This window comes from Chironomus tepperi, unplaced genomic scaffold (assembly GCF_022539635.2).
Source record: "Chironomus tepperi strain 1889 unplaced genomic scaffold, CSIRO-AGI_Ctep_v1 contig_450, whole genome shotgun sequence".
NCBI classification, from domain to species: domain Eukaryota; kingdom Metazoa; phylum Arthropoda; class Insecta; order Diptera; family Chironomidae; genus Chironomus; species Chironomus tepperi.
Genome location: NW_027226572.1, coordinates 619,577 through 644,480, shown reverse-complemented (window position 1 = coordinate 644,480; position 24,904 = coordinate 619,577). Strand labels below are relative to the sequence as shown.

At 33.6% G+C, this 24,904-nt stretch overlaps 2 protein-coding genes across 3 annotated transcripts in view; one reads left to right on the top strand and one right to left on the bottom strand.

The window, feature by feature from the left end:
• LOC139098689 (chondroadherin-like) overlaps nucleotides 1-22,392 on the top strand; it is a 57,948-nt gene extending 35,556 nt beyond the window's left edge. For both annotated transcript variants that reach the window (XM_070650952.1, XM_070650951.1), the window contains 2 exons: nucleotides 14,126-14,283; nucleotides 19,193-22,392. In XM_070650952.1, the coding sequence (XP_070507053.1) occupies nucleotides 14,161-14,283; nucleotides 19,193-20,329 (1,260 nt within the window). In that variant the 5' untranslated portion in view covers nucleotides 14,126-14,160 and the 3' untranslated portion in view covers nucleotides 20,330-22,392. The remainder of the gene's footprint in view (nucleotides 1-14,125; nucleotides 14,284-19,192) is intronic.
• On the bottom strand, nucleotides 358-1,771 carry LOC139098668 (uncharacterized). Its single transcript, XM_070650925.1, has 2 exons — nucleotides 1,370-1,771; nucleotides 358-814 (listed from the first exon to the last, which is right to left on the bottom strand). Exons 1-2 carry the CDS (start codon nucleotides 1,727-1,729, stop codon nucleotides 437-439), a joined length of 738 nt encoding a protein of 245 aa, XP_070507026.1. The 5' UTR covers nucleotides 1,730-1,771; the 3' UTR covers nucleotides 358-436.
• Nucleotides 22,393-24,904: the final 2,512 nt, after the last annotated feature.

Here is a 24,904-nt window from a genome sequence, read left to right as displayed (position 1 = left end):
GTCAAATTGGTCCAACGAAGGATTTTCGACAGCTCCTATGCCATATGTTTCCCAATTCTTTAACATTTACAATTGGCGGAAATTGGCAACGAGTAGAGAAGACAACATGTGTTAGGTGGACGGTTAATCGACAAAACCGGAATTTTGGCAGCCTTTTCATGTGCCTCGATAAACCTTATCGATATAGTTACTTTTGCCGACTAGTGTGCCGCGGCATATACGCTGATATGGACTCTTGTCGCTATGAAAACAATTCGTACAGTACTCACGTCACTAAATAAGCGTTGCTCTGATTTTTAAGATTGTCCAAATTTTTGGACATTTGATCTTTAAGCCTTAATAAAAGTCCTTATCAAATTTATGATAAAGTTTGATTTTTTCGAGTATTTTATTTTATTTTATTCGATTAGATATCAAGTCATGCAATTTTTTTAAATTAATTTTCATTATCAAGCTTCATATCAAGAATTTTGCAATATTCAGTATCAGCTTTCGTAAAATCAAATTGTGGAAAGTCGTCAGCAATGTCTGTCCATTTTACAGACACAACCTCTTCATAATTTGCCTTAACAGCAGCCTTTTGGGATCCGATGACTGTAAATACTGTTGAAGTAACGTCAACCTTTAATGCTTTAAGGATTGGAACTCGAGCTTTTAAAAATTCAGTTCCAATTCCTCGGTGTCGGTAACTCTTCTTTGTGACTAGTCCGAAATCTGACAAATATTTGTCTGTGTTGTATTTGGCATAGACGTCGTAGTTGCCTTCAATAGTTTTTAGTAGAGTTAGAAGATCGCGGAAGTGCTGAGTTTTGAACTGTAAATAAGGAAAAATTTAAATAAATTGAATTTAATTGGGTTTAATTCAGTTGTGGACAACCTGTGGGTCGCGTGACATTAGTGTCTTGTTTTGGAAATGGCATGAACTGTATGACGTGGACGGTTTCGGTTGAGGGTACCAGCATGGTGTGATGCGATGCAACATGTGAGCCACGTGGCACAGGTTGCGTGGAACACAGGTAACATTGTGGCACACATTGGTTGTTTGCACTCGAACGAAACCACACACGACATCCGATTTTTGTGTGTCGTGACACTAAGATTGTCCACCACTGCTTTAATGTATGCTAGTGTTGCGCAACCTTTTTTGTTTCGCGACATACTTTGGATGGTTGCCTCGACTTTAACCACACACAGCATGCTGTTCATTGCATTTCACTCTAGCGTGTCGCGACACACAGGTTGTGCACAACTGTTCTAATTTATGGCAGTGCTGCAAAACTGAAACAGTACACAGCATACGGTTCATTGTTTTTTACTCAAATGTGTCGTGACACACAGGTTGTCCACCACTGCTCTAACTCATACTCACTCGATTCAGATCCACTGGCTCATCATTCTTATCATAGACAAGCAGAATATTTACACCAATTAGCTCCCCACTTCCATTACTTTTGTAACATCCAACAGATATTTTAGCTTGCAGAATTAAATGCCAAATTTGCTGCACTTCCGCAATTGCGTCTGGATCGTCAGGAATTCCTCGACATCGACTGAAACTCTCTTCTGGTGAATAATCACTTGTCATTAGTTCCACTGCCTTCTCGTAGTCTTCTTCAAGTAAATCCTGAATTTGATACTCAATAATCTCATCACTGTCAAGGTCCTTTGCCTTGAATTTGTGATAAATTATTGGAAATGGAAGATCACTTGGTCGCGTAAATGATGGCATTTTTGATGCTTTAACTGGAACGGCGAGTGCGAAACTAAAATTTATTTTTGTTATGCTGAAATTTTTTGATTAGATTAATAAACACGAGAGCTATGTATATATTTCGGACTCATTCACACCGCACACATGATATTGAATTAAAAAAATTCTATTTTTAGTAGTGTTTATTTGGATTATTAGAGCTTGTTGTGTGCGTTTGGAGCACTTATGCGAATTTGTTTAGAGTAATCAGGTTCAGTGAGAGTTGAATTTGAATTAGTTAAATTCAAATATTTTTTGGTCGTTATTTTTCAAAAACAAAAATTGACCGTTTAATTTTCAAATATTCAATTTCAAATATTTTTAGGTCGTCATTTTTCGAAAATCTTTTAACTGTTAAATTTCCAAATATTTCTTATTCATTTCGTTTGAATATTTTGTGGCCGTTATTAATCAAAAAAAAAAAAAAAAAAATTATTCAAAAAAGTTTTGATTGTTAAATTTTAAATATTTCTCATGCGTTAGGTTTGAATATTTTATGGCCGTTATTTTTCAAAAAAAATCTTGACCGTTTTTTACTTAATTTTCAAATATTTCTCGTACGTTATTCTCAATTTTGATCCTTGAGTCTTGTAAACAGCTTCTGAAAGGTTGCATCAATTCCATATAACCAAAAATGCGCACATGGCACTCACCACATCAATTCCATCCCTCATTCTTTCACATCATCATCATTACAATAATAATCAACAACAAAACACACAAATTAGATCTCCATCCAGCAAACAAAAAAAGGAATTCCATTTAATCTCATAAAGAAATTCTTTAGCACTTCATTATCATACACTCTTTTTTCCGCATCGGCTTGTAGAGCTGATCTCTCAGCCAACAGCATTCCATTCTATACTCATTATCATAATCATTATCATAATAACAATAAGTCACCACCCCTTGACATCCACCCCATTAAATACAACTTTATTTGCAAGCTTGAATAAAAAAAATGAGAAAGTTTGGTGAGCTTATAGATTTGTTGGAGATTAGAGTGCAGATGTTTGGGGAAGTTTTGAGGATTTAGTGAAAGTTTTTTCATGTGATTTTGGTGCTGTCAAGTTTGGGGATGATCTTAGTGTTACTGTATATGGGGTTTCAGTTTGTTTGGGAGGCTTTCTGTGTCGTAGGCAGTTAGTACTAACCTAAATAAGTGGTATGCAGCTGTGTTGTCGAAGCTATGTGCCAAGACAAATCAAGGTGGTCGTGGGTAACCATCAAGGCGTATTGAGGCACACTGAGAAACACTGATTTTGCAGGTAAATGTCGAAAATTCAACATTCGGTCGTCGTGACACTGGTTTGGAGCTGGTTTCTGTAATATTCGGCATCAGGGCAGACCCATGATGACCTAAGTCATATGCTTCTTCGTATCAATGCTGTGTGCCATTCAGGCTAGCATCTTAATGACTAATTTACGGATTTTTCAGTTTTTATGGTTTGGAACAAGTTCAAATCCCAGTTTGATCTACTTAACATGCTTCTATAGTGCTATAGACTCACTTAGACATTATTGGCAGTTCCATGATCCTAAAAACAGCCAATCTACTTCTAAAATCTCCCAAAAATGACCTAAAATACAGTCCATCCAAGAACTTCTTAAGCTTCACATCCAAATTGTCATTCATCCCAGACAAACTATCACCACATGACCTCATTTTCTCAACAAAAAAAAGTTCTACATCCACAAGAACTTTTTGCCAGTTCAAAAAGCAGTACATTATAAATAAGGAAGTACAAGCAAAAGGTGTTGGAATGAGGCAATGTAAAAATACGCGTTGTCTTATCGCTCAGCTATACAAAATAATAATAAGATATAAAAAAAGGAAGAAAATATATAAATGAAATGAGTATGTACACAGTCAGTTAGTATCAAGTTCTTTATATAGCTCAGAAATAACAGAAAAAAAAGAAAATTTTCAAGCAAATTATTTTCATTATCACTTGTGAGAGAAGAAAACAAATGAAAATGAAACAAATATGAAGTGAAATTGCTTGGTTTTGGCTCCCAAATTGCTACTGAAATGAGAATTGTTTTGTTGTTGTTGTTGGCTCTGTGTGAAAAATTTCATGTTTATTATTTTTTGTGAGCTGTTTTTTTTGGATGAAAATGGAGGATGTGGGTGAATTTTGTCGGACTGTCCTTTGGTCTGTATGATTGTCCATCTGTCTATCTCTTGATCTGACAGAAAAAGGATGATTCTCAATTATGGAGTCCGAGTGGGATTCGAACCCGCGACCTTCAATTTGGGATAAGGTCGCATGCTCTTACCACTGAGCTACCGGGTTCTACTTGACTATATGACAAAGTGCCATATTTATCTGTCTATCTATCCTGTCTATCTATCCAGTCTATCTATCCGGTCTATCTATCCAGACTATCTATCCGGTCTATCTATCCGGTCTATCTATCCGGTCTATCTATCCGGACTATCTATCCGGACTATCTATTCGGACTATCTATTTGGACTATCTATTCGGACTATCTAACTGGACTAAATATTCGGACTATCTATCCGGACTCTCTGTCCGGAATATCTATCCCGTCTATCTGTCCGGACTATTTATCCTGTCTATCTATCTGTGAGCACATTGTGCTCGTTCTTGCTCGTTAGGATACCGTGCTTGCTAGGGCACTTACCACCCAATGACGTATGATGCCTGACGGCGGACAACTGAATGGGATTCACCACATTGTGCCCATCGGTCTGAGTCTCTAAATAAGTCATCAAAATGCGCTTCCAACCCCACATCCCCTCACAATCATAATTATCTGCCTGTTTTTGTTTCTCACAAGCGATAGTGGGAATGGGAGATAGACACAGTAGAATAAAAATGGATAATTTGGCAACAACAATGGCAGATAGTTGAGGCAGTGAAGCAATACCATTAGTGTAATTTTATAACAGCAGTACTATAATAAAGATTCTTCACTTCATAGCTGTTTATAGCTATAGCATCTGTAATCTTTATGGATTATATCGTATTGCTCTACTCCACTCAAATGGGATACGAGCTAAATGACGTTGTGGAATTTTCCATTTTTTTTTTGGGGTAAAAAAGTAAATTTGTTGAGGTAAATGAACAATGCAGATCTGATGCTGGAAACGGGGGCTGGCTGTGAAATATTTTTCTTTTTTATTTTGGTAAATTGTTGAAAAGTTTTGAATGTTTTCTGTCTCTGATTGTGTGCATGTAGGTGTCAAAGTTTTTATCATGACTTGCAAGTCAATTTTATACTTGATTAAAATGCTTCAATCTTCATTTTGACTACATTCGTATTTTGGTTTTGTTGATGCGGTTTTAACGTTTTATTTATTTATTTTTGAAATTTTGCTTTTAATTTTGTGAGGACGATTTGTGGGAGGATTGAACATGTTATCGACTTTTAATTGAGTTTTTGGAGATAGGATTTTGGAGGTTATGTTGATGGAGATTTTGGTTAAGATGAAGAATTGATTGACGAATTTGAGTGGGAATCGAACTTGCATTCTTCAATTAGATGGAATTTGACTTGTCATGCTCTTGACAGTGAGCTATTTAGGGTTCATTGACTATATGGCTAAATGTTGTTCTTAAGTTGATAATGATTCGTTAACGAGGAAAAGTGTGTCAGTAGACTTCTGCACTGAGTAGACATCTGCACTCAGTAGAGCTATGCACTCAGTGGAGCTCTGCACTCAGAAGTCCAGTGGTAAGCAAGGCTCTATTTTTTGTTGCACACATTGATGGTAATACCGAAATCGCAAACGACGCATGCTTTATGGCATTTTCAATTTTTTTTTTGCTATACACTAGTGCCGCGGCACACAAGTTGCCCACCACTGCAGTAGATTTACAGTTCAGAATCCTTCTTTTGATGACAATTTTGTCTATAGTCTAATAAAGGCTGGTATCCGCGTTTCTATTACATATGACCCGAAAAAGAACAAGGCAGACATTTCTCGGCAGTCGAGACTCGAACCCATGTTCGCAGGGTCGGGTAATGTAACAGTAATTTGGTACTGAAGTACTAAACCATTCTGCCATCGAGCCACTTTGACTCACAGCTATAAGAATCGCGAAACTGGAACATACTCAAGTAGGTTTCGACCTCTGACTGGACTAGGCTTGTCGGATCTCGGTCCTAAATTAGAATCAATTCAATCTGTTCATCTCCAACCCTACCTGCATTCAGACAGCTTTTGCCATTATGCTTTTAGACTTTTCCTAAATCTGTAATCCAGTCACACACCCACAAATGAACTACCGACACCCACCCATAAGTCGTAATCTAAAATTTTAATTATTTAACACCTAAAATATACTTTTTGCATAACCTAGAAAAAGGGCATCCCTTTTTGTGCTTCCTTTTGTTCATTTTAAATTCAACAGTTGCTTAAGAAGACGTAAAACTTTTTCTTTTTTTTTTATGTCATCAATTTCCTTTCCTTAATTTCATTTTCTTAGTAACTTATATTCATCGGATGTTCCTGATGATATTCAACTTGTATTATTCAGGACGGAGGGATAGTTAAGCTTGAAACGAGAGAAGAAAATCGATTTAAAGTTTCCTTTTCTTTTGCTTATTCCTTTATTTATCTTCGTACTTAAATAGTTTTTTACTAAAGAAACTATTCAAATTGTGCACTTTTTTTACATTTTTTTCTTTATCCTTTAAAATAAGACGAGTTGGAGAAGGGATGGGAGGGTGGATGGAAAAGTTTTACTATACACAGAGTGTCTTTATGCCTTATACTTTTATTTATTTTATTTTGTTATCTTTCTCCATCCTTCCTTCCTTCCACCTCCTTCAATTCAACTTTATTTCTTCCATTATTTGGAGAAGAAAAGAAGAAAAATTTTGAGGAAAGTTGAAGGATGATGAAGCAGCAAAGCGCATAAGCATGGTATAAATTGAAGATATTTGAAGAAATGACAGTAAAATAAAATTTGAAAAAATAACGGTCAAAAAATATTTGAATAAATAACGGTCAAAAATATTTGAATAATTAAATAACAAATATAATGGTCTAAATTTGTTTAAAAAATAACAGTCAAACAAAATTTGAAAAATAACGTAAATATGTTTAAAAATCAAAACGGTCAAATTAAATTTTATTAAATTAATTTTTTAAACCAAATTTGAAAACTAATCCCATAAATATATTTGAATAAATAACGGTCAAACAAAATTTAAAAAATTTGACGGTCAAAAAATTTTGAAAAATAACGGTCAAACAAAATTTGAAAAAATTAACGGTCATAATTTTTTCAAAAATTTTCTCCTTTTAAAACTCGCAAAAAATTCAATTAAAGATTTAAACTTAATACAAACAGACATAATGTGCATCAGCATAAGCACCTGCTTCCCAACAAACTTTGCACCAAACAAGGAAAATGTTCTTCGTTCACTCTTCATGAAGAAGTGAGGAGAGACAAGTTTATTCAGAAGATGAACCCATATCTAGCATTTACCTTTTTTCCTGCATACCATCTTTTCATCTGTCTATGACATTTCTCTCGTTCCTTCTTTGCCAGCACAGAAAAAAAGGTTAAAATTTCTCTCTATTTAAATATACATTCACTTTGGAATCATTGTTGATGAGGATGACAATGATTTTTTTTCTTCTTTTAAATATAGAATAGTCGAGACGATAATGGAATGGATTAGAGAATAACATTTAAAATCGGATTTTCTTTTTGGTTTAGTAGATTTCTATTTAGTCTTTTTTCCTATTTGTTTGACTCATTTAGAGATCATGAAAGTATAAGTAGTGGAGAAGTTGGTAGGATGATTAGTCTTTTGAGTGATTATTGCGAATAATTGAATTGTTTCTTAATCTTATGACAATTGGGGTGGTAATGGGAAGGGTGGCTAGAGATTTGGATGGATATTTGGGAATAAACCATGCTGTGTCGCGAAAATTTCTTTAAAACTGCTCCTTGATTTATTTAGTTAGATACTCAAATTTTGAAATTTTCGAAATTAGTTCCGAATTTTTCGAAATTAATTCTGAATTTTTCGAAATTAATTCTGAATTTTTCAAAATTCGAATCAAATACATCTGAAAAAAAAGACTGAACCGTTAGGTAATTTCGAATTTTTTTCCGAAATTAAATTGGAATTTTTCAAAATATTTCGAATTATTCGAATTTAACTTCAAAATTTTCTAGATAATTTTAAATACAATTAATTTTTCCGAATTTTTCGATAGTCTTCATAATTATTTTTTGAACTTTCTGAAACTTCTTCGAAATTAATTTCGAATTTTCTGAAATTTTTTCGAACTCAGTTTCGAATTTTTCGAAATTAGTTTCAAAATTTTCAAAATTTTCGAAACTACACTACAGTAAATTTCGAGTTCTTCATCAAAATCCTTTTCAAGATTAAAATTTCCCATTCATAAATCAAATAAAATCTACCAATATATTCAATTTTTCACTAAATTAGTCCAAATAAAGCCAAATGAAACCCTTTAAGATTCCAAAAATAAACTTCTAAAAAGCTCATCTCAAGCAAGTAAACCATCCAAAAAAAGTCACTTCATCTTCTTTGCAATGTTTATCTTTTGCTTTTGACTTCTTTGGGAGCAAGAAAAAAAGAGAAGAAAATTCGAGAAAGACGGCAACAGTCAGTCAGTCAGTGAGTCAGCGCGAGAAGGCAAAAAGAAGATAAAAGAGGCATAAAAAAAATTCCATAAAATATTTACATAAGTAAATAAACTCATAAAAAATAATGAAGTGATGGAAATAATCAGCTTCCGACAAAAAACAACAAGAAGATATTTAATTTGGCTTTGACGAGGAGTCACAGATGAAAAGGTACAGGAAGGAATTTATTATGTTGGTAGAAAAAGTGAATTTGATGTTTATTTGTGGTAACAATTTTTGTGGTTGATGGATGGTTTGTGCGGTTAAGGCAATAAAAGAAGTTAAGGCTGATTTAGTTTTGAGGTTAGAATATTTTTGAAAATTTAACGGTTCATGGAAATTTGAATTTTAAAGGGTTTTTAACTGAATGATTTGAATTCTAACGGTTTTTCCAAATTTGAATTTCATCTGTTTAAATTTCTGAATTTAAACGGTTTTTTAAAATTTGAATTTCATCGGTCAGAATTGATAACGCCCCTGAAAATTCAAAATTTCACATCATCAAATGAAAATTTAAAGTTTTAATCGCGTTCAAAATTTCCCCTAAAAGTCCCTAATATTCAAGTTCAAGCACAACACACCACGCAGTCATTCTTATGCAATATGCCAAACATATTCTCTCCATTCATAAGACATTCAATGCATATTTCAAAGGAAAAAAGAACATCCACACAATACCTATGCTATAATATATTCAAAGTGAGACTTCACAGTAACAACAAAAAAAGAAGAAAAGAAAAATTCCTGTTCAGTGAAGAGCACCTCAATGCCTCCTTTTATCTCCCTCAATATCTCATGCTTTACCTTTGTTGGCTCTATTTATTTCATCTCTATTTTTTATCAAATGCGTAGCTTTACTTTGTCTACAGCTATGTGCCCAAAATAAATAAAATTGGGTTAAAGTGGATGGCCTTAAAGTGTAGATGAGAAAAATAAATAAATTTATATTAAATTGAGTGAGTGTGTGTGAGAGGATTTGTGGAAGGTGACATAGGAAATATGTTTAGTTTTTTTTGGGGACATTTTGAACGCAATTTGACTTTAAATTTGTATTTGATGATGTGAAATGGGGTGATGGGTCAGGGGCGTAGTATGTAGCAAAATGTGTGAGGGGAGGGGAAATGCTTCGCGGTTAATGAGTAAGGGTGCACCAAACCTCTAAACTCTGTAGGCCTTTTATTAATAGTGGGATCAGAACCAATCGTTTGATGACGCTATTGACAGCTAATTGTCTTTAGACTGCAATGGAAGGCTGTGAGCAACATTTCCACTGCATGTGATTCGAAAAAGGACATGTGAAAAATTTCCCCCTGCTGAGTCTCAAACTCATGACCGCTTGGTCGGTATCACAATGATTAATACCGAAGTACGAAAGCATTCCGCCACCGAGTCACCTCGCTCACTTGGAAACACTATATTTAAGTTACAACAAAAACTACAATTTAGAAAAAAACAGAGTAAATTACAGGAAATGAAGACCTCGACCGTTCCTGGCAGAATTATGCTTTAAGTCACTGCAGGTCTACGATCTAGAGCAGAGCTCAAAGTTGACTCGAATATATGTGGAATTGAGTCGACTTTTCCATACAAAATCTGAACTCATATCCAGACAAACCGAATTATATCCTCACATATTCTTCAAAAATCATGTCCCCAACATTAAGATATGAAAAAGGACAGAAAAAAAGATTCTCAATATACAGCATAAATAGCTCTAAAAAAAGACGAATGAGATATCAACAATTTGCTGGTCCTTTTCCGAGCTCTTTCAACTTTTATCGATTTTCCAACGCATAAGGTGTCAAATCGGATAAAAAAAAGTTCCGCTTCCTCTTCGAAATAAACATTGAGTCATCCATTCAGCATAGTAAGTGTGAAAAAAAGTGTGTCAATTTTTTTTTATGGCAAAATGATACAAAATGAATAAATACGTGAGGGTCGAAGCTTATTTTAGTCGTGACTTGTATATTGAGTCTGGATTATCCTTATTTTCTTTAATTAAAGACTGCGAATAACAAAAAAAAGTTCGACTTGCTGCATCCAATGACAAATTTATTTAAAGTTTGCTTCCTTTTGTGCTGAGTTGTGCCTTAACAAAAAAGGTTCATGAAAATCGGTGAGGAGATGAACAAAAAAAAATACAGAAATTTATTAGCGTTCTTATCGAGATTTTCTTTTCACTTTTTTTTTTGTTGTTCCTTCCTATTGTCTGTACTTTATTGTTGAGTTAATATACAATGAAGAATGCCGGGAGGGAAGCTCATTGTTGGGAAAAAAATTTTAATAAATTTATTTATAAACTTTGTGGAGTCAATAACTTTTTTTTTTGTTTTTTGATCTTTTTATGGAGTTTCATTGTTGGATAATAAGGTAGTTGGGAAGTTTCTGGGTCAAATTGTTGAATTTACAACTAACAAAAAATTATTCAAAACTAATTTTACGAAGCTTTTTCAAAAAAAGAGCTTTTTTCAAAAATATTGAAGCTTTTTCGAAAATTGTAAAGCATTTTTGAAGGATTATTACGGAGCTAAAATTACGAAGATTTTTCGGAAATTACAGAGCTTTTTCGAAAATTACTGAGCTTTTTCGAACAAATGCTAGTTCGATTTGAAGCTTTTTCGAATATTGAGAAGCTTTTCTTCCCAAAATTTATGGACATTTTTCAAAAATGAAGCTTTTGTCAAAAATGAAGCATCATCAAATAATTAAATGCTTTTTCGAGGATAAAGGAGCTTTTTCGAACATAATAGAGCTTTTTCGAACATAATGAAGCTTTTTCGAAAATTATGGAGCTTTTTCGAAAATTATGGAGTTTGGAGATTTACAAAACTTTGAATATTTTATGAAGTTTTTTCCGAAATTTTTGAATGTTTTCACAAATTTTCTTAATCTCATAATCTTTTTGAAGCTTTTATTGAACTTTAAAGCTCATTTTTTTAAGCATTTTAAATCATATTTTTTATTAAAATTCTCAAAATTTATCTTAAACGAAATAATCTCTTTAAAACACACTAAAAATAACTCACACTTCAAAAAAGAAAATTCCAAAAATCATTTTAGTCTGAAAATAATTATCTCAAAAATCTAATTTAATGTATTTTTAATAGAAAAAGGTACTGTGTCTCTAGATTATATCTCATACTTTAAGATTTTTTTCAAATATTTATAGAGTGAAAAGGGTTGAGGTAGTGTTAATGAAAAGCTCTTCATAAAAATTTTAAATTATCTCATAATAGCTAAACTTTTTTAATATTAAGCTATTTTGTAAGAATTTTTCATTCGAAAAATTTGAAAATATTCTGGATTGTTCTTGAAAATTTTGAATTTTCTTGGATAATAAATTGTAATTTTAACTTAATTAGCTAATCCGATGGACACAAATGATGAAAGTTCTATGGCGGAGCTTTTAAAGCTTCACAAAAGCTCTTTTATTAACATCAAATTGAAGCCGCTTCGATGTAGCATCCACGTGGCTGTCAAATGGAGTGTTGTATCCTTACAGCTGCAAAATAGTGGCAACTTCCATTTGGTGCCAATACGAGAGCTTTGATGGAGCCCTAAAAGCTCAGTGATGATTCCTTAAAAGCTCCTTAAAGCTTCAAACTCCTTAAAGCTTCAAGCATTCTTCATTTGTGCCTCTCGGCCAATTTATATGCCAAATATCTCAATTCAAATATGAACTTAACTAATATATTTAATAGCCATTCACTTCACATCTGCTCATAAATTAAACAGCCAATAATAATAATTAAGATTTTCATCTAAAATATTATCATGCCCTAAATCATTAATTAATATTCATTTTGGCATCGAATCAATATTCTAAAATTGCCATAAATTTTACTCAAAATTGTCTTTAATGTGTCTCTTTTGGGTCATGAAAATTTATGGCATCAACCACAAAGAAAATTTAAGATGAGATAATCATAACAAAATTTACATAAATTAATGCTCGACTTTATTGCTTTAATTGACGGAGGGGTTGTAATATAATTTTGATGGGTTGGTATATGGGGACGTTCATTTGTTACGGGTCCACATACTCTATCATAATGAAATTTCAGATTCACACCCCCTTAACCTCAAAAGTGTTGTGATCATAAGTTGAATGCCTATAATGAATTTTTCAAATTTTTAAAATACGTTACAAAAATCAAAAAATCCTCAAAAACTTAGTGATCAAAAGTTAAGTGCTTGTAATGAATTTTCAAATTTTTAAAATCCGTTATAATCGGCTTCAATAGCTATGTGATCATAAGTTTAATGTCTGTAATGAATTTTCAAATTATTAAAAGTACTTAAAAAAATCAAAAAGTTGGCTATCAAAAGATTGCTCAGCGTATAATCGAATATATGACCTTTTGACCACATGTCTAGTACTTAAAACTCTATCCTCTTAGTCAACCGAAGCATATAAAGTTGAAATGGTTGAAATGTTAAATTTCTTAGAAAATCTTAAAATCCATCCTCAATCAAGTCATGATCCTAGTATTGATTCCTCCTCACCAAGCTTAAGATTCTAGTATTTACAACCCCTCTTCAATCTGTCACCAATAATATTACCGATATCAATAAAAATTTTCAACCACATTACCCAACTGAATGAAGTGAATATGAGCGAAGGAACGTGAGAAGAGTCGTAGTAATTGTGGTATCATGAGGATTATCTATAAATAAAGTAGCAAATTACATCCCTCGTTGTAGATTCCTTTTCTATCCTCGCATTCTCAACCTTCCCATACCATTTCATGTGATTTTTTTTCTTTAGAGTTAACGTTAACTGGCTTGTATTTTAATCTTCAAGTAAATGTATATAGATTAAATGTCTCAATGGAGACTTTTACATGAAGATGTTTTTTTGGGGTATAACTTTAACTGAATCTCTCTAATGTCTTTTTAAGTGCCATACACAAAAAAAAAATATATAAACTAACTTAAAATGGCACTTTATAAGAGACAAAGGAAAGTTTCTTTATTATATTTGAGTTATGTCTGACTTGGAAGTTGTTTTGGGGATTGACTGAGGTTCTTGGAAGTTCATTGTCACTTTTGGTGAACTGGGAGTGTCACTTGCTGAAGGGATTGAAGAGTTGAGTCGGTTTTTGTTTGATTCTGAGAAGGGTTTTGGGTTTTTTGGAAGTTGATTTGATTGAAGGTGGATTTGGTGTCGTTTAGGGGATGTTGGGTGGGTTTAGGGGTTGGGAACCAGAGCGACACAAATGAAGAAGGCTCTGCTAAACTAATTGTATTAATAGTAAATGGGTGCCGCCACTTTTTGGCGTCCATATGCCTCAAAAGCTCTGTTAAGGAGCATTTTTCATTTGTGTCGCTCAAGGAAAGGGCTTTTAGGTTCAGTTTAAAGGCAAACTTCCAGAAAATATTCCTGAATTATCGAAAATTGAACCAAATTCTTTATTATTTTTAATTCTACAACAAAAAAGTGCATCAAAACGGACCCTGAAAAATCAAATTTATCTGATTTCGCCTGGATTCGAACCATGGACCTTTGGAGTGCAAGGCCAACACTCTCCCATGTAGACCAATGCTCCAATTTATCTCATTTAACACAAACTGCATTAAACCAATTTAAACTTATTAAAAATGCTTTCCATACCCACCCTACCCACAAATTCCAAAACTTACACCAATCTAATTACATGAAACAATCGAGGCAAGGCAGTAAATTTTTTAAATTTCATCTCCTTTTCTTTCCTTCTTCTTCTTCTCATTACAGCGTGTAAATGAAGGACAAAAGACGTTTTAATTGCAATGAATGTAATCTGGTGGCTGATAATATGCTTGGAGATAACACTGAATGCGAGTCCTATAATTAATGTCATAAGCGTCGTTACAGCATGCCCAACTGAATGCATCTGTTTGTCACAAACTCAGGTATGTAGAGGATATTCTTTTTTATCAGTTTATGAATTTTTTTTTGTGAGCTTATCGTGACCAGAATTTTTCGTCAGCAACGCATTCCCGTACCTTGAGTGTAAAATTCTTTCATTTTCGGCTACGTTAATTATGAATGATAAAAGTATAATGTAAGTTAATTAGTGGAAACACTGAAGTGTGCTTTTGGCATGCAATTTATTTAATTTAGCACTGATGAAGGTGCGATTCTCAAGAATTTTTTATGGAAGCTGCTGCTAAAGTTTTTGAAGATTTTTTTTGGAGTATTTGTGCTGTAATATCTGAATTATTTATCGATGCTTGAGCCCGAAAATTTAATTTTGAGTCTGAAAACTATTTAATTACAAATTTGGTGTGGAATGGAGACTGTTCTGAAGAGTCCTTTACGCTCTGCAGCTTTACTAAAAACTTTTCGTATTAAATGCGAATTTATATTGAAAATTTTCATATTCAGCATTTATTAATTTTAGTTCATATAAGCATCAAAAAGTATTAAAATACTTGAAATCTTTGAAGCTATTGAGTCAAAGTTAATGAAGAAAGTTGTGAGATATGTTGACATTTGAGTGGAATGAATATGATGGAAATATACGATGGCAATTTGTATGTAGCTATAAATAGAATGTTTATTATTACTTATTGCCACTATGATTCTATTCTGAGTGATGGAAAGGAGAAGGCGGAGTCCATATGAAACCATTTCTCCATATTGCTTCCAAATGGCTGCCCAGCATCCCTAATTGTTCCTTATAGTTCGTCCAAGGCTGCAGGTCTGCAATTTTCGAAGATCCTTAATGAATAATAATTTTTAAACGATTTCAAAACATTTCAGAAAAAATAACGGTTATTTCAAATTTGAATTTTCACAGATAAACTTAGTTTCAGCCCCTTCTTGTTTATTTACAATTTTAGTGTTGTTTTGAACTTTAAGCAGTAAACAAGCTATTAAAATACCATAATTTAATTATTAGATAATTAACTAATGTAATAAACATAGTTTGACTTACTTTTAACATTCAAATTTACTCATATTCTATAAATATCATTGCGTAAATTAATAAACAGAAGCTAATTATCTAAAATCAAATTAATTGATTTAGAAATTTGATAATTTGAGTGTTTTTGACACACAAATTTTGGAAATCATTGTTTATGAAGTTATTTAACAACATTTAATTTCACTTTAGCATTTAAATATGCCAATCTTAACTCAATTTCAGTACCAAATCTCAAAATTTTCTAAATTTTTCTACAAATTTCTCCTTTTTATATCCATAACAAATAAAAAAATACACAATAATATAATTTTACCCCGACACAAAAGCACCAAGCAGAGCAACGATGACAACAATACAAATACACCTCCCATGTGAGCACAAAAAGAGCTAAAATTAAGTGAATTGCTTGAATTGCTCATTGTTGTCATACAATAATGATATAAAGGAAGAGAGAAAAAAAGCAGATAGCAAAGACTAAGTAGTTGTCATATTGTTCAAGCTATTTGACATCAGAAAGAATTGAGGAAGTGAAAAGTTGAATGGGTTGATATAAAAATTAGCACACACATTGGCAATTCGCTCACAACGTGACAATTGTTAGGATGTATTTGTATTTCTAAAGTTGTTGTCACTTTTATGAATGCAGTGTAGTTGAGGGTGGAAATTAGTGTGGGAATTGTTAAGGTTTCACTTTTTAACAAATTTCCGAGATGAGAACAGAGACTCGAGATGGAGACCAGTTGACCGGAGGGGACTGAAGACTAAGGACTGAGAAATGAGGACTGAGGATTGAAGACTGAGGACTGAAGACTGAGGATTGAGGACTGAGGACCAGGATTGAGGATTGAGGACTCAAGAACTATTAGGGATTGCAGAATATATGATGAAGTCCGGCCTCACCCAAGAGCCGTGTGGTTCCAGAATAGCTACCTGTCCAAGCACATCAAATATCACAGTCTTAAATCTAATACAGTTTCAATAAATACGCCAAACGACCCAACATAGCCTTTGTACTTCTCTACTACTATTTCACATTATAAAAATTCCATTTTTAACTCCAACTTCCCTCTCATATTCTCATCCACAAAAATGTACCTTCATTTCAACAAAAAAACTGAGTTAATTAACTGCTACATGTTACAGACGACAGAAAAAATATTCCTTTTTTTTTAAACAGACGCAGACTGAAACAGAGCAAGCCTCAGCCTCTTTTCATGTCTTGAATAAAATCTGAAAAATATTATTCCCACAGCCCAGCGGGATAAAAACCCCGAAAACCGCAAATTTTTATATGTTCCCTGCGGGATAATATTCCCACTTAGAAATGTATGGGATTATTATCCTGCGAAAATATTAATCCCACATATATTTTCAAGTGGGATTTTTATCAGGATCTTAATATTTCCACTTACATTTCCAGTGGGACCGGATTAAAATCCTGGTTTAACTTAAATCCGGGAATTAAAGAGTCCTTGTGGATAAAAATTCCACTTGTTTTTTCAAGTGGGGTTTTTATCCTCAAAGATTTTTATGAGATTGAAAATTTCGCTAAAGTCGGTGGCTAGATGTGAGCTTATTTTAGACTGAGGATTGTAGTATTGTAGAAGGTTTAATTCCAGATTTAGTTCGTGGAGGACTGAGAGACTAAGGACTCTAGCGGAAGAATTATGTCAACAAGATTTGATTGATATGTAAGATAAGAAAGAAGTCAAAATTGAGGGGAACACTTGGCTGGAAAAGCGCAAGCTCTGGTAATATTAGCGGCCACTGTAATACTATTAAAGAGCTTGTTAGTTTCAGTAAGAAAACATAGTAAAATAAAAAAGTCTTGTTCAATTGATGAGCAGACTTAGTGGAGAGACCACTTTGAGGACGAAACTGTTGTTGAAACAATCGACAGTCCCCAAGCTTTTCCAATTAAGACGAAATCAGCAAGCATGAAAGAAATAGTTGAGGCAGTCAAGAAACTGAAAATGGTAGCAGATTGCGATGCTTTCCTTCTGAGATTAAAGTATGAAATTGCTCACCATTTTTTGATTAGATTTGGTCCCTAGAGTTGCTAGAGGATTGGAAAGAGGGTCTCCAAAGCTTCTAAGAAAGTGGTCAAATTCATATGTCTCATCCTTTCTGACTTCTTTCTTATCTTACATATCAAAAATGTTCCTTCCCTTCAACAAAAAACTGAGTTAATTAACTGCTACATGTTACAGACGACAGTTTTTCAAACAAACGCAGACTGAAATAGAGCAAGCCTCAGCCTCTTTTCATGTCTTTCAACATTTATACTCTTTCCTGTTCTTCTATGTTTATCATAGAATAAAAAATTAAGTTTAAACAGACGAGAAAAAAAAGTTGCAAATATTTGAAGAAAATTTTTTGGATTAAAGTAGAGAATGGGGGGCGTTTGGATATTAGGGAACGTAACCGTAGAAGAAGTTTGAGCTCAAAGTAACATCCCTTCTTCACCCTACCCCAATCCTACCTCAACCCTACCCTAACCATACCCTAACTATACCCCAACCCTACCATAACCCCACCATAACCCTACCCTAACCCTACTCGCCAGTCCCGTTACGTAATGAGTGAATAGCCCCAAAGATTTAGATACAGCTTTATATGAGTATTATTCAGAAAATTTAGAGCTTAGATCAGTTTTAGGCAACCTTTTTTGAAACACTGAGCCCTTTAGTTGCAAACCACGACTGTAATCGCACATGCCATGCATGTTCATGGCATTTCCAAGTATTTTTGGCTGTACTGTAGTTAAGCCGCAGCACACAGATTGCCCACCACTGCCCTAGATTGATAAATGTCTATTTTAAGACTAACCTCATCTAATCCAACATTCTAATTAAAGAATTAAGCTATTATACTCAAGCAATCGCACAGACAGACAGCCATTTGCTGATATAGTCATTAAAACTGCCTCCTCCCAAAAATTCACGTCTACAAACTAAGCTAATAACGAAGACAACGAGTGTGGGTTTTGGAAGCATAATGTAATTAAATGAATAAATTTCAAGATTATTCCACAATCACGTAGCTTTCCAGACGAAAAGATATACTTTTTTTTCAATGGTTATAAAAGTAGAGGAAGGTGAAGGCATCAACACAAAATTATGTAAATTTTTGCGGTTTTTCCTTTAAAAAATTTTTTTTGGGAAAAATTTCTTCTTCTGGAAAATTCAATTAGAAAGTTGAACAAAAAAAGAAAAATTCACGATTAAGTAAAAAGGAAAATTGTGGAAAATTTCTCCATCGAAACCCTTTTTTTTTCGCAGCGATGCTTTTCGCTCATTTTTTATTATTATAATTTTATTTTCTTTTTCTTTCGGATGCTCTTTTTTGAAGAATGTGACTCTAGAGTGCCATTTTTCGTGACCTCATTTCATCATCTTTTTGACGCGTTTTTATTTACATTGGATTGTTATTGGAATTGCTGATGAGTATTTTGAAGGATTTTGAGGAATTTTCAACTGAGTTGCTCAAAAATTCTGACTTTATTCCAGAGTTGCTCGATTCATTTCATTAGAAATTTCCAGATGCTCACTTTATTCTACTGAAAACTGCCAGTTGCTCACATTATTCCACTCGAAACTTCCAGTTGTTCACTTTATTATACTGAAAACTTCCAGTTGCTCACTTTATTCCACTGGATACTTCTATTTGCTCAATTCATACCACTGGAAACTTCCAATTGCTCACTTCATTAAACTTGAAACTTCCAGTTGCTCACTTTATTCCACTAAAAACTTCCAGTGGCTCACTATTTCACTGGAAACTTCCAGTTGCTCACTTTATTTTGCTCAAGTTTAACATTAAATTCCTTACCATAAATTATTCAACAAAATCTAATCCATTTCCAATATCTTTTCCTTTTCCTTACACAGGTTTTGTGCAACACAGGTGGCCTTAATGAGATTCCCGTCAAACAATTTCCGCCAACCGTCGAACACTTGTCATTAACAAAAAATAATTTTCCAATAATCAAATCAGATGCATTCGGTGGATTGCGTGCATTAAAGAAGCTTGTATTAGATGGTAATAATGTATCGATTATAAAGCCATTTGCATTTCGTGGTTTACCACGTCTAAAAGAATTATCAATCCAATATACACCATTAACGACAGTTGCACGTTTTGCCTTTGCGGGTTTACAAAACATATCGACCATCCTATTAGGACATAATAAAATTTTACGCGTTGAGGGTTATGCCTTTGCTGGTACAGCCAATGTAAAAATGATACTATTAATTAACAATCCAATGATAAAACTTGAAACGAATGCTTTTTCGAGCTTAACAAATGTTGAACGTCTTATATTGCCAAGTGGTCTACGACAAATTGAACCAGATGCCTTTTCCGGTTTAGATACAGTTGGATTACTTAAATTATCATTTATGGATCTCGATTCATTACAGTCATATACATTTAGGAATTTACGTAATGTAAAAGTATTATTATTACAAGAATCTGATTTGGGTATTGTTGCTGAGAATTCATTTGATGGACTTACAAATGTTGAATCACTGAATATTCTTAATAATAAAATCGATGCAATACTTGAGCTCAATTTAACCGATGCCCATAATATAAAACAATTGAAAATTTATGGTAATCATTTACTTGAAACACCTGAACCAGGCACAATTGTATTGGATGGTATCGAGACAATCATTGTCCAAAATAATCATTTTCCATGTGGATGTCATATACATACGTTACTTGAAAGCCCTTTAGTCAATACAACGTCCTACGATTATCATGAATTTCTTACAAAAAATTTTTGTATTTCACCACTTGAGCTGTATGGTCTACAAATGAGTCGAATTGATTTATCGTCAATTGGTAAATGTCATGAGCAAGTGATGCGTGAAAATTTAGAGTCATCATCAGCTGGTAGCATAATGGCATATAAAATTAAAAATGTCAATTTTAATCAAAATACTGGATTAATTTGTTATTTATTTATTATTTTGACTATAAATTATTTATACTTAAAGTATATCCTGATAAAATGTCGGTGAAATGAGAATGAAATTAAAATATTTAAAGTTTCAATTTTTTGGGGACTTTAAAATACATCTTAAGATAGATAAACATAAACATTAAGTTGAGATGGGACAAAAAGGGTTTTTTGAGTTTGTGAATAATTCAATTTAAAATAAAATTTCTGTTGCTGTGATCATGATGACGAGACAAAGATAGAGGAAATATTTGAAGGGAAAGTATCTAATATTAGTCAATGAGCATATTTTGATTAAATTTTGGATTTATTTATTTTGTGCTTTTGTCTTTAAAAATTTTATTTGAGTGATGCTGTCAGTCGAGCTAAGTTGATGCTGTCAGTCGAGCTCAATCGATAATGTTAACCGAATTAAATCGATACTGTCAATTGAGCTGAGTTAATACTGCAAGTCAAACTGAATTATGCTGTCAGTCGAGCTCAGTTGATGCCGTCAGTCGAGCTAAGTTGATCCTGTTAGTTGAAGCTCACAATCTAACTAAGCAGAAGCTGACAATTAAATTCAATTAATGTTGACAGTTGAGCTCTATTGATACTGTCACTCGAGCTAAGTTGATGATGTAAGCTGAGCTCAGTTGATACTGTCAGTCAAACTTTGTTGAAGCTGACAATCTTATTCTGCAGAAGTTGACTTTGAAGTTCTAAAAATCCTGTCAATTGAGCTTACTTGATGCTGTCATTCGAGCTGAATTGATGCTGTCAGTCGAGCTTACTTGAAAGTGTCAAAATCTTTTTTTTTGTAAATTTGTTCCAAGCATATAATATTCCCAAATAAAGCGCCAAATGTTCACAAATTCATACTACTCCATAATCATACTCAAAAAAAACATTCTTACCCACAAAATTAAGTCAAAAATATATGTCCCAACAAAACAATTCATTCAAACTATTTAAGTATAATTTGAAAAGTCATAAACAAATTAAAGGATAAATAAACTTTAAAATGGGATCAAAAAATGAAAATAATTTCATTTCGAAAAACCATGAAAAAATACAACAACAAAAAAATATTTATAGAGACAAACTTTTCTGTGCCAAAAATAAGGGAGAGGATGAGTAGAACAAATAATAACAAAAAAAAAGTTTCAAAATAGTTTTCTTCACAATTTTCATTTCTTTTTAAAATTCATGTCACAAAAATGTAAAACAAACTTTTTTTTCATTTTATTTTTTTAACTCATTCCAAGTCGTGTTTTACATTGTTGAAAAATTGGGGTCGAGTTCATTAGCGGCAAGCTCACATACATACACATCCACATAATTATCTTTAGACATTCAAGTCAATAGGGTTTCTGTGAGATTCAGTTTCAATTTTATGAGGGAGGATTCAAAAGCTTTTGATAGAAAATTTCAGAGGCTTTATAGATCAAAGTAATATGAAGCAGTGCTGTCAGTCAAGCTAATTGAAAGCTGTCAGCTGAGCATGTTCAATACCGTTGATCGAGCTTATTCAATGCTGTCAGACATATAGTTCTGTCAGTCATGTGCATTCAATCCTGTCACTCGATCTTATTCAGTGCTGTCAGTTGAGCGTATTCAGTTTATCCAGCTGATCTAATTCAATACTGATAGTTGTGCTCATAAAATGCTTTCATTCATTCTGATTCTGTATTGTTAGTCTAGCTCATTCAATGCTGCCAGTCGAGCTCATGCAATGCTGTCAGTTAACCTCATTCAATGCTGGCAGTAGAGCTCATTGAATACTGTCAGTCGAACTTATTCAGTGTTGTCAGCTAAGTTCATTCAATGCTGTCAGTCGAGCTCAGTGCTGTCAATTGAGCTCATTTAGTGCAGTTAGTTGAGCTCATTTAATGCTGTCAGTCGAGCTAACTGTTTTATTAATGACTGAAAAACCTTTCTCAGGAAAGAATCATCCCAAATTGACTTCCGAGTAAAACAACTTGAAGAAACCCTATCAAACAAAAAAGTAAATGAGATCCGTATAGAGAATTATATGTTTTTGTAATAAATTGTTTCAATATTCTGACAAGCAACAACCAACTCGTGTACACAAAACTTTTCATTTACTTAATTTGTATTTTCTGAGATAAATTTCATTTATCCTATTTTTTTCATTCTTTTGAGTTAAGCATGCAATTAATGTTTTCATCATTTTCTTCCATCTTTTTTTTTCCTTCCTTCGAAACTTTTCATTTCATTTTCTCTTAATTGAGTAAATGCACGAGATAATTTAATGATAATTTTGAGGTTAGATTCGCTTCAATTTGTCTGAAAGGGAAAACTTTTTCTTTCAATTTTTAAATGAGCCGTGAAGATCAAAAAATCGAAATTTTTGGCTTTTTATATGTAGCTTTGCTATAAATTGTTGTGAACTTTTTGTGGATGCTAAATTTATTCTGAATTGAGCTTTTTTGGTTGAATTCTGCTTAATTGAGCTTTATTAGGATTTTATTTGATTGAGCTTTTATGCTGAATTCAGCAAAAATGAGACAAATTACTGTATTCAGCTCAATTGCGCTTTTTTGCTGAATTTAACAAAATTGAGCTTTATTGCTGAATTCAACTCAAATGAGTGTTATTGCTGAATTCAGCTCAATTGAGCTTTTTTGTTGAATTCAGCTCAATTGAGCTTTTTTTGTTGAATTCAGCTCAATTGAGCTTTTTTGCTGAATTCAGCTAAGTTGTGTTTTATTTTTGAACTCATATTAATTGAAATTTATTGCTGAATTTAACAGAATTGAACTTTATTGCTGAATTCAGCTCTTTTGAGCTTTATTGCTGAATTCAGCTCAATTGAGCTTTATTGCTGAATTCAGCTCAATTAAGCTTTATTGCTGAATTCAGCTCAGTTGAGCTCTAACGCTAAGTTCAACTCGATTGTGTTTTATTGCTGAATTCAGCTGAATTGATTTTTTTGCCGAATCCAGCTAAATTGAGCCTTTTTGCTAAATTCAGCTCAATTGAGCTTTTGTGCTGAATTCAGCTCAATTCATCATATTTTCTGAATTCAGCTAAAATGAGATATTTCATTGAATTTCACTTCATGGTGTTGTTTTGCTAAATTAATCGAAGTTCAATTAAAAATAAAACAACATTTATTTTTAACATAATTTTCAATAAACAACTCAATGTTGTTAATTTATTAAAATTTTCAATTTTTTTCGTTGCCAAAAACCACTCAATTAGTTATTTAATCAAACAGCACAATCCATTATCCAGCATGTCAAGGTCGATTTCAAAACACAATAACCAATTTGTTCAACGTTTAATTTTGAATAAAATTTGTAATTTTTTTTTTTTTTTTGCTGTTAAAATGCACAACAAATTGCTCAAATCAATTATTGAAATTAAATTTTAATTCATTATTTTGATGTTTACAAAGCTGTTGCATAAAAAAACTTTTATTTTTAACCCATTTCCACACAAAAACCTCAAAATTACATGCTCACAAAGCTGTACGCAAATATAACCAGAAATATTAAAACTAATAAACAAAAATTATAGCGCAAAAACTTTTATCATTTTGGTAATTTATGGAGAGAGTTAAGGGGGTTGTTTGGTTATTACGTAACGCTGGCAAGAGGGAATTATTAGGAGGCTATTAGTCCTATTGCAAGGTGCTCCCGAGAGTTAGGTGTTAACTCCAGAGCAAAATGTTTACCCCAGTGCGAGGTGTTTACCCCAGAGCGAGGTGTTTACCCCAGAGCGAGGTGTTTACCCCAGAGCGAGGTGTTTACCCCTAAGCGAGGTGTTTACCCCTAAGCGAGGTGTTTACCCCAGAGCAAGGTGTTTACCCCAGAGCGAGGTGTTTACCTCAGTGCGAGATGTTTACCCCAAAGTGAGGTGTTTACCCCAAAGTGAGGTGTTTACCCCAGAGCAAGGCGTTTACCCCAGTGCGAGGTGTTTACCCCAGAGCAAGGTGTTTACCCCAGAGCGAGGTGTTTACCCCTAAGCGAGGTGTTTACCCCAGAGCAAGGTGTTTACCCCAGAGCGAGGTGTTTACCCCGGAGCGAAATGTTTACCCCGGAGCGAGGTGTTTACCTCAGTGCGAGGTGTTTACCCCAAAGCGAGATGTTTACCCCAAAGTGAGGTGTTTACCCCAAAGTGAAGTGTTTACCCCAGAGCAAGGCGTTTACCCCTGTGCGAGGTGTTAACCCCAGCGCGAGGTGTTTACCCCAGAGCAAGGCGTTTACCCCAGTGCGAGGTGTTTACCCCAGAGCAAGGAGTTTTACCCCAGAGCTAAGTGTTTACCACAGAACAAGGTGTTTACCCCAGTGCGAGGTATTTACCCCAGTGCAAGGTGTTTACCCCAGTGCGAGGTGTTTACCCCAAAGCAAGGTGTTGACTCCAAAGTGGAAGGATGACTCCGGAGCAGATTATTGACCCCGGGGCGAAGTGTTAACTTAAATAGAAAATCTGAGATCCATACAATAGAGGGGTAAGGGACAGTTGCTAGGGGTATCATAAGTTCCCTCATTCAGCCAAGGGGAGTTCATCAGAAAGTCAATTTTCCGTGTTACGTAATACACGAACAACCCACAAAAATATAAAAATTGATTTATGAAATTGCAGAAAGTAAATAAGCCATAAAATGAATATGAAAGTGCAACAATAG